We start from the raw sequence: 17,707 nt of genomic DNA, 5'->3' as shown, positions 1-17,707 counted from the left end.
AAACAAGGCATAATAATACAAAAAAAAAAAAAAAAAAAATGAGAAAAAAAATCTATTTTTTTTCCTGAGGTAAGGCTAAACAATTAAAATGAAAAAAATCAGAATCATTTTTTCTGAGGTAAGGCTATATAGTAAGGCATAAAAATGAATTCAATCTGAATTATTTTTTTGAGGTAAGGCTATAGTAAAGCATGAAAATGAAAAAAATTGAATTTTTAGGCATAAAAATGAAAAAAAAAATGTGATTTTTTTTCTGAGGTAAGGCTATAGTAAGGCATAAAAATAAAAAAAAAATGTGATTTTTTTTCCTGAGGTAAGGCTTTCGTAAAGCATGGAAATGAAAAAAAAATGGAATTTTTTTCTGAGGCAAGGCGATAGTAAACCATAAAAATGAAAAAAATCAGAACCATTTTTTTTTAGGTAAGGCTATAGAAAGGCATTAAAATGAATTAAATCTGATTTTGTTTTCCTGAGGTATGGCTATAGTAAAGCATAAAAATTAATTCAATCAATTATTTTTGCTGAGGTAAGGCTAAAGTAAGGCATAAAAATGAAAAAAAAAATCCTGAGGTAAGGCTATAGTAAAGCATGGAAATGAAAAACTTGGATTTTTTTCTGAGGTAAGGCTAAAGTAAGGCATAAAAATGAAAAAAAAAAAACTGATTATTCTCTTGGGGTATGGCTTTAGTAAAGCATGGAAATTAAAAAAAATTGTAATTATTTTCTGAGGTAAGGCTATCGTCAACCATAAAAACGAAAAAAATCAGAACCACTTTTTTTGAGGTAAGGCTTTAGTAAGGCATTAAAATGAATTAAATCTGTTTTTTTTTTCCTGAGGTAATGCTATAGTAAGACATAAAAATGAAAAAAAAAAATCTGATTTTTTTCCTGAGGTAAGGCTAAAATAAGGCATAAAAATAAAAAAATAAAAAAACAGATTTTTTTTCCTGAGGTATGGCTATAGTAAGGCATAAAAAATGATTTCAATCTGAATTATTTTTTTTGGGGTAAGGCTATAGTAAAGTATGAAAATGAAAAAATTTGAATTTTTAGGCATAAAAATGAAAAAAAAATGTGATTTTTTGAGCTGGTTTAGGGCCGGGAGTTTAACAACTAAGTCACATTTGACGTAAATCTGACTTTGTATGTGCAAATGGGAGCATTATTAAAAAGAAAAGAAAAAAAATTGGGCCAAGATTCACAGCTCTGCCCTGCAAACACCGTAAAAGTTATCAAAAATCCATGGCTAGCTTTTGGTGTCCCACTTTTCCAGATGATCTCCAGCAACTTTGAACACGCCAGTGAAACACCCTATGAGAAATACGTTAAAATACAACGTGCGCAAAAATAGCAATTTTTTAATTTTCAATTTTCAATTCAAGATTCTGGACTTCCTGTGTATTTTTTGGCGTGGTCTTAACAATATTGTTTACTTGTCTTGTCATGGTCTACTTCTGTGTCAATTTTCATGATTCTGCAATGAATTAATTTTTTTGACAATTCCTATCTCGTAATGTGTTTTTGGCGTACTTGGGGGCGCTGGCGCGTCAGATTTTTTGCATTTTTTAAATCGGAAAAATAGCCATAAATTAGAGAAGTGTGCGATTGAATTTTGTTTGAATTTTTGAGACTCTACATAATGGTTCAGTGGGTGAAAAGTAGGTGAGTTGATTCCGACACCGAGAAAGAAAGAAAGAAAGAAAGAAATAAAGAAAGAAAGAAAGAAAGAAAGAAAGAAAGAAAGAAAGAAAGAAAGAATAACAATGTTTCCCCCTTTTTGAGTACAATGAACTGTACATTTTCGAAAACCGCAGGGGTATGTCACTGACGAGCATGATGCGTTCGCATAGGCTCCGCCCCTTCCCTCGTAGTGTGGCCACTACGACAGCAAGAGGCCCTTCGCCATCTTGTGGTGCTTGGGCCTAATAAAGAAGGTAAAAGAACATTTAATCATAACTTTATTCTCTGTATATGTTGTAGGTTTAAGACCAAGCTTGCTGCCTCTTTGGCCCGCAGTAGGATCAAACATGATCTTCTGTCCATGGAGTGTATCCTGCCTGAGTGTGTGAGGAAGAAGCAGCAGAGATCATGCAGCCTTCCACTTTATGCTTGGGTGAACAGGCTAAAGAGCAGGTCAGCTGAGCAGCTTCTGATAATACACCCATTAATGCTACAAACTGTGCCCTTACATTTAGTAAGTTCCTGATATTAGCAGGTAGGGATGTAACGATTCACTCAACTCCCGATACGATTCGATTCACAATACTGGGTTCACGATACGATTCTCTCACGATTTATTTTACAAAATGGGACTGTAGACAATTTTTTTTTTTGGGAAAATACGGTACTATTTTTATTTTATTTTTCATTGTCAAAAGAATTCCTTGATAAACAATTCAAAACAATGCAATTTAACTAAAAATAAATCTTGAATGAAATAAATAAAGGAATAATACAAATGAAAATTAAGCCTATTAATTTAAATTCTGGTTCTACAATAAACAATGAAAAACTGCATAATAGTTCTTTTTATTTTTAAAAGTGCAACTGAAAATGTATTTTGTGCCTTAACAATTGGACTTTAAAAAAAAAAAAACCGTGATTGCACTGATTTACGTCATATTTGTTTGGACCAGCAGAGGGCGCTGGTAACACAGTGGTCGGTTGGCATGCAGATATCTTGCAGTGAAGAAGAGAAGCTATGCTAGCAGACAGAGCTAATAGAAAAACGTGACTTTTACAGATATTCAAGTAATATTACAGATATTCTTTTGGTGCTAAAGGGGTAATGAATCATTTATTAACATATTTAAGAGTAGAAGGAGGCCAGAAAGAAAGTATTAGCAGACTTCGCCCGCCGCCTACACTTGTGGATAGCGTCCTCTGCTGGTTAAAAAAAAGTACTGCGACTCAATTTTCAGAAAATCGATATCAACCGTGATACCTATGAATCGATTTTTAACTGCCTTACGATTAATCGTTGCATCCCTATGTTAAACGTATTGTATACTCGTGGGTGTAGAGAGTGAACTCTTTGTGGCAAACTATTTGACGAACAAGGACAAACTGTCAAAGAGATTGTAATAAAATATGACTTTGCGAGAAAGGAAAGAAAAACATAGTTCAAAAAATTCTCCATAATGTTTCTTCATCAGATGCTCAGAGCTACAGACACACATGAATACTCTGTGTAGTCCACACACGGAATCGTTCAAAATCTCTGCAAAACTGACAAAAGTACGCACAGGAGGCTCAGCATGTTTATGTATTTAGCAATGTTCATTTTGCCAGCAAATCTTGATTTACTGTATTTTTAGTCTTACTGTAGTCAAATTTTTGTCATCAGGTTAAAAGTTAACTAAATCACATTAGGACTTTAGGCAACTAAATCTGTTACAGACTAAAATAGAAAGTATAAGAAGTAAGATTATGCTTTTTTTTTTTTAAAAAAAAAAAAGAGTAATTAAACCCCTGCATTCTCTTGACCTGCCACTAGGAGAGAAATCCAAAAAGTGCCTTGATTATGGGCGTGGCACCTGGAGCAGTTAAGACACGCCCAGTCTATACTATAAAATCTCCAATAAACAATCTATGCTATGCTAACTAGCTACTCATTACTCAATATATCTCTATTCACTCTTCTCTCAATCCAGCCTACTCACCACAGATTGTAGAGCCCACAGGTAGTAGTTTTATAAAAGGGGCGGGGCTAACAGTGCTTGTTTGTGATGCAAGATGGTCCAAAAATGTCACATGATCTTGTTCTCAGCCAATAGCAAAAATCAATTGTAATAGCAAGGGTTCAACCCATAGAGGGCAGTCACTCTGATATTTGATAACTAAATATGACAAATTGAAATACTCTGACTAAAATGTTGAGAGTTGGACCAGGATTCACCAACAGCACTACTTCATACCCACATACATTTGTATTCAGCAGAAATAAAAGGTGGTTTTGGGGTTTAGTTACTCTTTAAAGATTCTGTTACTGTTTATCAACCTTATATGGGATGATGTTTGTAAATACACACAGACAGATTTGATGTGATCAATGCAGAAGACCACATGATCACATGAGTTCTGATTGGATTTCGTCCCATGTGACAAAATTATATTTTCGTTTTTATTAGTCAACGATGACTACATTTTTTAGTTGATGAAATGAACACATTTAGTGTACGTATATAGTGTGGAGCACCAGCAGACTGAAGGCCTGAAGACTGCACACGATGCACATTGTTGGCAAGCCCTCCTACATGGGAGGACACAGACCTTTAACTTTGGGTGTGCTGTTGTCCCATGCTTTATGGGCCAGGTACCCGACTGACTTCCAATTAAGTGACCGTGTGTGTGTAGGTCTGTGTGAGTGTGTGTGTGTGTGTGTGTGTGTGTGTGTGTGTGTGTGTGTGTTCTTGCGCACTGCGACAGGTTGATTCAGTTCGGTGTAAATTCTGCTGCTGCTGACAGATTCAATCAGTAGCATCCGTCAACCAGCTTCTGGACTTTAAAGGTCACCTGTTTGGACATGCATACGTGTATGTGCACGTCTAGTGGTGTGTGTGTGTGTGGGGGGGGGGTGCCACAGTGGCTCCTACATCACACATTATCATTAAATTGCTTTAAAAAGGCCACATAGGGATTTTACACTTGACTATTATCTGTGATGACATCCTTGCTCTCATTCCCACCTCTAACCTTTTTTGCCTTATCCCTTCTCTCGGGCTTCCTCTAATCCCACTCTCTACACTGATTCTCTTCTTTACTTCCAGCCATGATGAGGTTCAAGGTGTGCTGAAGAATGACGGATTATTGCAAGTGAAATCGATTAGACAGTTGGCAGGTCAGACCTTCTGCCAAGATTCCCACTGTTGGGATACGCTGGTATTCCCTGCTCAGCTCAAAGCTCCTCTCTCCTTTACAAAGCTTCTTAGAGACCACAAGCTCATCATCCAGGTACACACTGTAGCATATAAAGGTTCTTCTCTGCTGGTGAAATGGGTTCAGCCTCGCCAAACTTCCCATTTATTTATGATTTCATTTTGGTAATGGACTTTTCAGAATGAATTGAGATCCTCTATGTCAACTGAAATGAGTTTTCCGAGATACTAATACGTCACAGCATTCCCACGCATATGGCCATGCCTCACTTTGAGCTGTAAAGAACTATCTGGATTGTGAAGAGGGGATTGATTAATCTTTTATTTTCTACTCCATAAAACTCATGCTGCCATTAAAACCAATACACAACAGTACAAGTCAATTAAATTTCTATTTGCCGCAAATTCAATGGAATATTCATCACTGCTGTGTGGTTCATATTCTCCCCTCACAGTTTTTGCTCAATTTATGTTTCTTTATCACAGTTTGAAGATGAGTTTTTCACTTTTTTTCATTACTCTGGTCGTCTGTCTTTTATGGTTCTTCTTCAATTCCCATTTCATGCCACGAGGCATAAACTCATGTGACTGTAAACGTCATTGTTTATGTTCTCATTTTAGGTTTGTTGTTGCGGCCCTGTTGTTCACACTAATAGTTCTACCCGCTGTACTTGCAGGATAAGTCATGCATCCTCCCCACAAATGCAGCGGCATCCCTTTTGCCAGATGAAGGAGACATTCTAATGGTTGGCTGCTTCTCCGGCCTCACTGTTGCACACACGGCCTCCTTGATTGCAGAGAAATACGAAGGAGACAAAAACAACAACGACCAGCCTATGGTTTACGTATGTACCACAGATATAACTGAACGTCAAAGCGAGGAGATTCAGCACACAGTCGACAAAATGGGCTGCAAGAGTAAGTAGTGAATGGCCTTCAGTCTTTTAGTGGATTTATATTGAGACAAAGTAGATAAAACTGAAATGATTGTCAGCTTCTTTCCCTCACTTTTAATGTTTGAAGTTATAATTTTACTCTCTTTATCTGCCCATCAGATGTAAAGCTATTACAGCAGGGTTTCCAGTCTTTGGATGCTGATGACAAACATCTTCGGAATGTTCGGGTTATTCTGTTGATCCCCAGGTGCTCCATGTCCGCAGTCAGCAACACAGTCAAGTTCATTCTCCAAGAAAATGGAGGTAAGTTAGGCTTCGTGCATTGAGATATATTTCTTTTTTACAGCATACGGTGCATATCTGGCCTTTTTCTTGCCCACCTTCCTCAAACTTTCTTTTGTGTGTGTGTGTGTGCGCGCGTGCATGCGTGGGTGGCACACAGACTCATCAGGGTGAGATCTGTAATGTGTGTGGATGGGGGAAGGCTTTTTCTTGCTGGGTGGTGCCCATTATGTGCACTGGTGTCTTGATTGTTGATGGGTCACTGAGTGGGCGTGTCCTAATTGCTCCAGTAGCAATGGCCATAATCGAAGCATTAAATTCCAGTGTAGACGCAAGTCAGCCCAAACCTCCGGGTGTTCTTAGACTCTTAGATTGTTGTAATAAAAAAACATATCCTCTTGTCAGGCCCAGTCAACCCTGTTATTTGACCTTTATTTATAAAAGTTATAAAAATTGGTTAAGCTCCACTGGCCTCTGTCTTACAGTATATGCTGCTTTCTTTGACATTTCAGTTCCAATGCTGGACTGGGGGTTGATGTTGGCCGCGAACACGTTTGTAACACTGAATTGTAGGCAGTATGATTTATGTAGAGAGTGATGTCCCCACATATTTTACTGTATTGTCCCTTTGTTGATTTTGATCATGTTTGTCCCTTCAATGCCACCATAGTTGATTTTTTTTTTTCCATTTAGTCAGAAAGAGAGTGCTTGATTCTTATTTTTTCTCCTGCTGCAGATGATGTTAATAACTACAAACACAAATCATTCACAGCTTGTTTTCTCATCTCTATAAATCAAGAGCTTTATAGGATTCCTCATCACAGCTTGTTCTTTGCTCTAACATCCTGCTGTGCTCTGTCTATGGCATCCCAGCTCTTTGCTGCTGAATACAGATTTGTTTCTTGGAAGGTATACGATGAGTTTGGCTGGATGGCGCTGGTCATATCAAACCCCCATTCTCCATTTGTACAAAATCCTTCTTAGGATGGACTGGTGACCTGTTCAGGTTGTGCTCCCTGTGTAACCAGGGATAAGCTTAAAGCTGCAGTATGTAAGTTATTTTTGGCGTCATTTGGTCAAAAATCCATTATAAACTTTCAGCATACTGATTTTACTGGAAATTACTACACGGTGCGGTCCAATATGTAAGCTCTGAGGAGTGTGGACTGACCATGCAGAGTCTGCCTGAGTATGTTTGAGCCTTAAGTGTTCTGAGAGGATTCTGGACCTCTGTCTCTCTTGGCTCTGTATTAAAGCTGTAGAAAAACAGACATCATGATGTTATTGTTCAGCCAATCACAGGACTTTTTACAAAGTGTTTCAAGAGTCGATGCACATTCACGTCTTATCGGTAGTGAAGGTGCAGTGGCAGGCATTTTGGAAGAAAAAATACCAATCGCAGCATTAGGCACAACGGCTTACACAACAAAGCAAGCCAAAAAAAGGAAGACCAATATGGAGAAGAGATAGTCTCAGAGGGATAAAATAATAAATAATAAAAACTTAGCTCTGACAATAACTTCAGCAGAAAAAACGAGCTTGTTGGTCTCTATCGCTCTTATTAATAATAAAAAAAAATATGTTTTTTGTGCATTTTCAACAACAACTATTACTATTATGAATAACAATCCATACATAAGTTCACTTTGTCTCAAAGAGACAGGTGGAGTCAATCCTTACCTGGAATTCGGCCATAGTAAGTGTCTGACATCAAAGTTTTTCAACAAAAAGCTCCACAGTCGTGAACATTCATGAGGATGCCAGTGAATGAAGAATGGATTCTAAACAGATTTTATAAACTGCAGCTTTAAGCACTCTGTAACCCCAAAACAACAACCTAAGTTGATTTACAGTTACGATCAATAGATCAGTTGAATATTTTATGCCCTTTTCAAAGTCACTGTTCCTGTTAGATCCAGGTCTGCTGCAGGACCTGTCCCATGGTTCCATAGCTCAGAGCAAATTGGAGGATCTGGCAGCCCAGCAGAGAAAAGACTTTGGCCATGCTTTGAAATGTAAGTGTACAGTGACCTGCTCTCATGCCAACACACCAGGGTTGGGCTCAATTATAAATGTAATAGTGTAATTGATAATTTAATGCAATTATGGTGTAACAATAATTGTAACTGTAATTGAAAAATATCTGTTGCTGTTGCATTCACAATTGAATTGTAATTTAGTTCAGATAATTGACTTTGTCATTGTAATTGGCATGGGAATTGACTTTCAGGGGAAAAATAAGATTTGCAATTTGAATTGTAACTGGAAAAAATGGTGGCCATCGTAATAGTAATTGAGTTGTAATTGAAGGATAATTGAAGACGATATTGTAATTGTAACAAGTGTGTTTTTAATAGTTGTAGGAATGCTTCTTAAATTGCCCTTCGTGTTTCTTGCATTGGTTTGCAGTTTTTCTTCTGAGAATGAACGAGGTTGTAATCGTCTGCATTCATAGTTTCTCAGGGGGAGGCCGCGTACACCAGCGTCTCTAATCACACTCTATTGATCGGTCTTTATCTGTGTTTTTGCCAGTATAGATACTCTCTAATAGGACTGCTAGATAATAGTGAGCATTTATTGAATACCATCGCTCAACTGAGTCAATGGTTTCATTTGAATGTCTACATGACACACATTGCAGTGTACAAACATTGGCCCCAGCCTGTAGAGCAGGCTGAGGTGGCCCTCAGCCCCTAAAGCAAGTCCCCAAAAATTGTACTGCAGGATGTTGGACGGAATATGATACCCAACATAATACACAAAGTACACAAATGCAAGTAGACAAGAAATTCCAAAAATACACAAAATTATTCATAAAACATGCAAACAACCACTTAAACAAACCAAATGACTACAAAAACACAAAACAACAACTCATTAGATTAAAGTTCCAAAGACTCAACTGTTAAGAAATGACACAAAATGACAGAGTGAACCAAAAAATGCAGAAAACGACAACAAAATGACAAGAACACAAAATAATTACAAAAAAACTCACATAATGACTCCTAAAAACACACTGAATGGTTAAAAACTGACTAAACACCAAAACCACAAAGACAAAAGCCCCGCCCCCCACCTCCCTTTAGTCTAATGCTAACATGAATACTAATCATGTGGCCCTCAGATCAGATACAACACATGTTTGTGGCCCCTGCTGTGCTAGAGTCGCCCATCCTTGCTGTAGAACGTCTGTCACCACTGCTTCTCTACAAGGACCACACTTTCAAACAAATATTTTGTTTTTCACATCTGAGCGAACGTCGTATGTCACCTTCTGAGAATGAAATGTTTCTGTCTGATTTTAATTAGTAAGAAAAGGACAACAAAGCACAAATGAGGTAGAACAGAGAAAGATTGAAAAACACAACTGTTAAATATCCAGAGATCAGGCTGCAGGAGGAGAATGGCTCAGTCGTCAATGTGTGTTTCTCTGTGTAGTCCCTCAGGTTTTGGTGGTGGTGTACTGTACGTGTTCGTCATGTCAGACGGAGAATGAAGACGTGGTTAATGGAGTCCTGCAGGAAGCCAAGGCCTCCTCAGACCAGGACGGGGAACCAAAACAAAGCAAGTTCAGGTCAGATCTGCCTGGCCACACTGTTGTGTCCTTATTGTCTGCTTGTTTTTGTTTGTTTCTGGGACAAGTTTTTTTTTTTTTTTTTCATACCTCTCTAGACGACATCAGGCTTTTGTGGAATTGTCCTCACCTCTCAGGCAGGGAATGAAAAAGATTCCGTAATCAAAGGTGTCTGTAAACGCTGTGCAAAAACAGCAAGGTTTGAAACAGAGCTGTTGATGTTTATCATTCTTGGTAAACTGATCCAATGAAGATTGACTCCTGTCTACAGGGAGCAGACATGGTTTGCTGGCAATGCCTCAGGGCAGCATAAATAAATCACAAGTAATAATATTGGTATGAATCGCGTTGGTTTTTCCTCGGTGTTTTTCTATTACCGGTTTGTTCCCTCCTTCTCTTCTAACTCTTTCTTTCTAATGGTTTTCACACTGTTTTTATACCCAGGATATTTTCATTCTGCACTTTGAGTTGACATAGTATTTTCTCAAACAGGCCACCTGCTGCGCTCACCAGACACAGTGAAAATGACATTTATTTAAAACGTCTCACAAGCAGCAGAAAGTCTTTTGCACTTATTTATTTGTTTATTTGAGAAAGTGTCTAATAGTTTATGGGATTTTCAGTGTTTGTGTGTGTTTGTTTGTTTCTATCCTAATGCAACCACCTCTGTGTCCTACATTGTCATTTGTGTGTTTTTTTTCTTCCAGGTTGAGTCCTTTGCATCTCAGCTCCTGTGACCAGGCAGAGGCGACCAATGAAAAAGAGCCGTTCTTCCTCCTGGAGCCGTCAGAGCTCAACAATGGCTGCTTCCTCGCTGTTCTAATGAGAAAGGTACGCTGCTTCATCTGTCAGCTAACAAAGGGAACCTCAAATACCAGATTTCTGGAGTCTGACCAAAATAAGATGATAAATTAATATATTTGCATGATCTAGTCAGGGTTGCGGTCAATTTCATTTTTCAGTTACAATTACGTTTTTAATTATCTAATTTATTTCCTATCTATTGGTTACCTAATACCTATTGGTGTGTGTGTGTGTGAGCCTTTTTTCTATCAGTATAACCCTAGATTTACATTTTTTTAAATGGTAAAATGTGGGAAAGCTTGATATGAAACATATTTTAATAATTGTTAACTACGTACGTATGTGTAGAACTCTACATACAACTGTAACGTGGTTCCCCAAGATTTGAAATTATAATTGACATTTTCTAAAGAATTTTCATGGCAATTACAATTATCTAAACTCAAATACAATTTAACAACGCTTTAATTTAATGAACAGATTTTTAAAATTACAACTGCAACTTTACTCCATAATTGTAATGAATGATCAATCACACAATTACAGTTATAATTGAGCCCAACCCTGGATCTAGGGGTGTCAAAACTCTTTTAGTTCAGGGGATAAAGTACGGAGCAGTTTGATTCCATAGACAGGAAAACGAGTCATCTTAACATTATTGTTCCCTATTTCACATCCACCTGTAATTGATATGTAAAGGCAACAATAATATACAAGCAACAAGTGACAGATATTAGTACCTGTAATTAATACATTCTCTGAAAAAATTCTGTTTGATTTGGAGAAATGCAGGATTTTGGAAAAACCGAGATTCTTTTTAAAAATTTGTGATTAGAAATGACTGCCATCATGTGATATAAGTGCAGAAAACCAGTGAGCACTCATAAATATTGTGGAGTTTTATTGAATTGGTGGGTTGTGATATCGACAACTGGAGCAGTTTGTAATTTACACAATGATTAATATTTCCTGGCCAGATAATGGCAACACCATTCATATGGAAGGGCCAATATCTGGTGGAAACAATGGAATATATTCAGTTTATTTTCTCTCATGATGAAAAACACATCCACCCGTTATAACGTACTTTACCCTGATTTAACACTAATTCAGTGCTAAGTCACGTCCTCCTCTAAACAAGGCCAATTCTTGGACAAAAAGGGAAAACATTTCATTTTTCTACTTGTGCAGTCAAGTTGTCTTCAGTGTAAAACACATCAGGAAACAAAGAAACTAACAAAAATTATGAAATACTTATTATTAATTTCTACTTTCTCCACAGAGACACTGAACAGATATTATATTTCTTATTTGTTTGTTTTGGGCATCTTTACACACAAAGTATAGTCACATGTCAATCAACTATTCTAAGCACCTGCAGCTCTATACCAGGAGAAGATGATGACACTGGTATATACATGACATTTTTTCCTCTGTATTAAACCATGTGGTGAGAACATTTTTGTCAGAGACACATTCTCTGAACCCAGTATTTCACACACACAGAAAAAAAAAACTTTTAATTTTGCTAGATAATTAAAGCTTGAAAATAAATGCAAGTAATGAATTATTATCCACTGCAGGAAAACCATTGGACTCATTATGTTTGGACATACGTTTGAATGTAGAGAGACACAGCCTTTGCTTGGCTCTCATTCAAGATAAGGAGATAAGAGAAGTCATGGACAAAGGTTTAGGTCATTCAGTCAGACAAAACAAAAAGATGTGTATTTTATGTTTGCTTCATTGTAAAATAGCTTGTATCGTAATTTGGCTGTGATATCAACCCTAACCAACTCCTGGAACACTACTGATTCAAAAAGTTAGAAAATAAGGGGAAAAATGTCCTTCAGGTGCAAAGTAAATAGCAAATAGCTGTGTCTGAATAGTCCTTCCTATCTCCTTTCCTATCCACTTTTCCCTAGCCCAGTGGATGACGTCAGAAAAGGTGTTAGGAGACTTCCTAAAGGAGTTAGGGAAAGGCCATCATATAGTTTTTGACAATCAAATGCACTTCCACTAGGTGACGTAATAATCAGACGGTGGTGAAGGTTGTTGACGACTTGCCGTGGAGAAAAAACAACACATTTCTGAAAATGGACTACTAAAAACACGATTATAACACTTTCCCCTGTGCCTCTAACCACTGATATAATCACAAATATCACAAGGTTTGAATGTAAATCAAAGGAAAAGAGGCTACCAGGCTACAAGGAACAAAAGTGCAACTAAAAGAACGTCACATTGAGAATGGTTTCTCACACTCACCATTCACATCCAAAATAAGTAGGACTTTATGAAATTGTTACATTTATGCAAGCTATATGCATACATAATGTTGTAGGCATGCAAATGTACAAAGCATTCCTAGATGAATGAAACACATTGAATAAAACATAATGAGATTAAAAATGTCTCTGATCCCTTTTTCTTGAATGACAGAGTGTCTGATTTATGTCAGTTATAATCTGATAATATGGTTTGCATATCATAAAATATGGGTTTTAGATTATTAGTAACTTACATAATTAAACTTACATAATGCGTCCCTTTTCAGTCATCGTGAGTTTCCGTGAGCGCTCGGATGAGCTTGGTCCCTTTAAATGTTACCGCAAGGTCTTCTTTGGTAAATAATGCATCAGTGTTTCCTAAGCTAAAGGAGGTTATAAAGGAAGCATTGAGCTTTATCAACTTGGCTTTAAGACAATTGGAATGCTCCTTATCATGGCCGCCACTTAAACATTTCCAGGGGTTAAGGAACAGTGGATAGGAAAGGAGATAGGAGGGACTATTATTAAATGAATTTATAGATAAGTGTTTGGATAAGAAAAAAAAAGTAGACCACTTGTGAAATAGTCATGTGACGTTCTTGAGTTCAGGGATATGCAGCTGACAAATGTTGCTTTAAAATATGACTTATGCCAATATGCTCTGTGGTCATCATCAAGTCTATGTCATTAATGTCTATTTGTTTATGCCACCTCCTTCCTCAGCATGTCATTTCAATATTGCATCTTTATATTATTCTACATTTCACTTACAAATGTGAAAGACAATACTTTAAGGCTTATCAAATGTTTGTGACTGACCCAAACACGTGCATGTTTATGTCACTGAGCCTCACAGTATGAAATCCTCTTCTGTGCATGTGGTGCCAGTGCTGTGTTATTAAGACGTCTTAGCCCATTGGATGGAGTGAAGCTGCATCTATTGTAGATTTGTCTTCTCTCTGGCCTTCCATCATGTTTTATACCTCCACCGATAGGAATGAAAAGATAATCAAAGTGCTGTTAAGGTGCCTCAAACAAGAAGTTTTTCTCCTGTCCTCCTTCCAATAAACACAGCTAATCAAAAGTTATTGTGGCACGCCGAAAGCGCCATAAAAATAGCAATTATATAAGTGTTTCAATGCTGTCTGGCCTGGTTGGGCTGTCATAGTGGTGCCCACTAAAGTTCTTTATGAGCTTTTTGTACAGAAACAGATGGGGACAATAAAGATATTTACAGTGTGTTTCTAATCAGAAATATACATCATTTAAGCTTCAGCTCCCCGATGATCAAGTGAAATAAAATGATGGCGCTAAATCAAAAAATGTAAAGCATTACTACACTCTTCACTCTGTTTTTGTCGCTCCTCTGCACATTTCATCCACTTAAGTGTACAGTTGCCAGAAAACATCAGAGGTAATGATTTAGATGTTAGTGGTGAAAAGAGGAAAAGCCGCGGTCACCGAGTGTGGCAGTGTTTACGGTAATGAGAGATTTACACAGGTTGGTAAGTGAAGATAGAGAGGAAATAAAATTTACAAAGATGGAAGGAAAAAAGGTCAGGCAAGGAAGTGCGTCCATTGAATAATTCAGTGTCCTCTGTCCGTATGAGTTAGCATCGATGAAGTTCTCAGCGTCCACCAGCGACTGAATTACTAAGATGCTGCTAAAAGCATCTTATACCTTCTTGATGTGTATCACATGCACAGGTTTACGTCACACACACACACGTCTGTGCAGAATGCATTCAAACTGCATTTAAGAATGAAGATTTAAGAAGCAAATACAAAAAAGAAGACAAACTAACACTGGCTGCCTGTTTGTGTTGTGTGCACTGGACTCATGAATAATTCAAGCACTGCGAGGATGTGTCCTCTGCTGCTGAGACAGCAAGTGACCCTGCTGCCAACAGAAAGGACACAGGGCCCCTCCCTCTATTCTCTTTGTTTTACTTGTCCATACTGTATAAAGCTCCAAGGAGTGTTTTGTGGTACAGCTGTTAAATAGTGATTGGGCTTTTTTAACCACAATCCGGATAAATAAACACATCAGTGAGCAGGCTTGCCAACATTTTGTTACACAAACGTGTCTATTTGTACGGTTGCCGTACGGACAACCCCCGGTGCTATTGGTATGGTTACCGAAAAACACGTAAATAGGTTAGGATTAGGGTTAGGTTATAATCCTATATTGCAACAATTTTTAGGGTTAGGTTTAGGGTAAGGTTTAGTCTTAGTCACGTGACCTAAACTAAGCCAAATAGGGGCGCTGCATACGGACAGAATGTCGATATATTGATACGGCAACTGTACGGATAGCCACTGCCACCGCCCTCCGATCAGTTTCTACTATTCATGAAAAGCAAAATAATTTGTTGTTCTTGTCATTTCCCAACAGCCTGAGCCAGTGGTCAAAGAGGCTCCTGAGGATGTAATTGCAAAGGCAAATACCAGAGGAATACTGGACAGGATCGGCTCCAACCGTCCGGACAAGAAAGAGAACCACACCCGTACGTCTATTGGACACACCCGACGCTTACAGGCTAAACCGTGGAGTAGCATTCCACTCAAACATCCGCCCCAAAGCAGCAGAAACAGAAACAGAAACAGCAGCAGCAGCAGCATTCAGCAGGGACACATCAACACACAGCAACCACAACAACAAGGTAAGGAAGATTACTGCGCTGCACGTCACAGTGCCCGATCCTTTCACGGGCCTGATCGTTTTGGATCCTTGCAACACATGCGTGTAGACTATGTCACTTCCTTCACAACAGAGCACTTGGGACGTGATATTTGAATGTAAACTGACCATACGACGTTTGTTCAATATTTTAATAGTACACATGTAAATATGTGACTGTTTAGTGATGTTTTTAATTGTTATTTTTTTTAAAAAAAGGACAAAAGTGTAAAGCCACCACAAGACGATATACACAAAAACAGATCAAAACACAACATTGACAATCAAAAAGCAAACAGAAAAAAAAAATAATAATAACCAAAATACATCGAAATTCACTCGAAACATGAATTTCTAAATATTTCAAAATAGCACGGTTTCAACCTTTTAAATAGTGCACGACCTGCTGTAAAATACGGCGACTGGATGTAGACGCATTTCGCACAAACGTTTTAAAGGATCCGCATGGAAGGATTATGCACTGGCATTGCATGTTAGCATGGCTACATGTTAGCATAGGGTGACCAGATTTTTAAAACTCAAAACGGGGACAGTAATTTTTACCAAAAACGACGACAGATTTTCAAAATAAATTATTTGCATATGCTTTTATCTGTAATGAAAAAAGGTCACATACAGTAAATCACATTTATTTATGTATTTTTTCTTCCTTTTGGATGAAATGAATTATTTCAACGGCTGCACCAAATTTAAAGTGGCCATCAGTAAAAAAAAAAAAAAAAAAAAGAAGCATTTTAAGTTCAAATAAAATTGTTTTGAATAATTAAGAAAACAATATTGTCAATTCCATCGACCAACATGCAGCTGTTCAGTAAAAATACTAACAAGTCCAACAAATACAAACTTTAGTGCCAACTTTGATGAAGATGGTGATAAAACGCACAGCTGGCTTTTCTTTCACTAAATATGAAAAACATTGCTTTTATTCAATAAGATAAATCAATAAGACGTTGTCAATCACAGTCAGTTTATTCTGTAGAGATCAGAGTCGCTCCGTCCATCAGACAGATCAAACACGGGCAAGGACCATCCAGCAAACAAACAAAATTACTCCAAAAACACACAAAATAAACAGAACATTTTACAAAACAGGCTAAAATATACAGATTCACTAAAAAAACAACAAATATATATATATAAAAAAAAAATACTAAAAAAACTAAACAAAGAATACATAAATGATTCCAAAACTACACTAAACAAGAACAAAAATCAACAAATTTGCAAAAAATATACATAAATGACTCCAAAAACACAAAGTGACAACATCAACATGAACTTAAACAGAATGACAATGATTACAAAAGCACACAGATTAACTCCAACAAAATAACAACAAAAACATAGAAAATGACAGAAAAACATAGAAAATGACCCTTTGTTTTTTCCTGCTTTATTGCTCAGGTTGGTTATTATTTTTAATGCTGACATGAATATTGATAATGTGGCCCTAGGATCAGATAGTCACATTCTTGTGGCTCCCCTGGGGTAAATGTTGCCTCTCTGAGACAGATGCTTGATAATTCATCAGGTAGAGTAAAGGAACTAGAAAAAAAAAAGGTCTATTTTTGCTTGTGTTCCAGCGCAGCCCAAAGGGCGGCACTTTCAGCCCGTAAAGAGCTCTGCAGTGAGGGTCTTCTGGGACTCCAGACAAAAATACTCCACCTCGTCTGCTCCTGCTTCCTCCACCCATCCACAAAATGACACACCTACTAAAATCATCTCTCACGCTCTCAACATGACGTCTTCTTCTACCAGCCGCACCGCCCCACCCGCTCCCCCTGTGGCCCCCCTCCTCCGCCCCAGTAGAGCCCAGGAAGTGCTGAAACCTGTGGTTCTGGTCCTGCCTCCTGTTCACTTCCCAAGCTTCCTCCCCCCCCAACGCAGTGGGTCAGGAGTGAGCCACAGCCCCTGGTACAGCAAGAAGAAGACCCCCCCTCAACCCGTGTACGTCTTCCCCTCAAAGGGGACTGCAGACAAATCTCCCCCTCTATTTCCATTATAATAATTCAGCCTCTGTATTTTACCACTTGTCCCCCTGAGGGGAGTTACAATTAAGTTTCAATAACCAATGTTCATTAACAATTCAATTACGATTGCATTCTTTCCAATTACAAATAATCACAATTATTGAGCCTGAAATAAATAACCTAATAAAAGTTAACCCTTCTCTTGTATTAGCTTTTTGTTAGCATCTCTTATGATAACTGGTCCTAAATCAGCTGTAAAATACACTAAAAACAAATATCTATCATCTAATTTCTTTTCTATTTGTTTTTACCTTATTAGGCTTCATAATC

General features: G+C 37.7%; 1 protein-coding gene across 1 annotated transcript; it reads left to right on the top strand.

Moving 5' to 3' along the window:
• The first annotated feature begins 588 nt into the window (after positions 1-588).
• On the top strand, positions 589-17,439 carry LOC114470768 (putative methyltransferase NSUN7). Its single transcript, XM_028459100.1, has 10 exons — positions 589-620; positions 1,981-2,133; positions 4,770-4,953; positions 5,555-5,795; positions 5,933-6,076; positions 7,969-8,070; positions 9,497-9,632; positions 10,340-10,463; positions 15,102-15,369; positions 16,991-17,439. The coding sequence occupies exons 1-10, from the start codon at positions 589-591 to the stop codon at positions 17,410-17,412; spliced, it is 1,806 nt and encodes a 601-aa protein (XP_028314901.1). The 3' UTR covers positions 17,413-17,439.
• The last annotated feature ends 268 nt before the right edge of the window (positions 17,440-17,707 follow it).

The sequence above is a fragment of the Gouania willdenowi genome, chromosome 10 (assembly GCF_900634775.1).
Source record: "Gouania willdenowi chromosome 10, fGouWil2.1, whole genome shotgun sequence".
NCBI classification, from domain to species: Eukaryota; Metazoa; Chordata; class Actinopteri; order Blenniiformes; family Gobiesocidae; genus Gouania; species Gouania willdenowi.
This window is presented reverse-complemented; position numbering and strand designations above follow the sequence as displayed.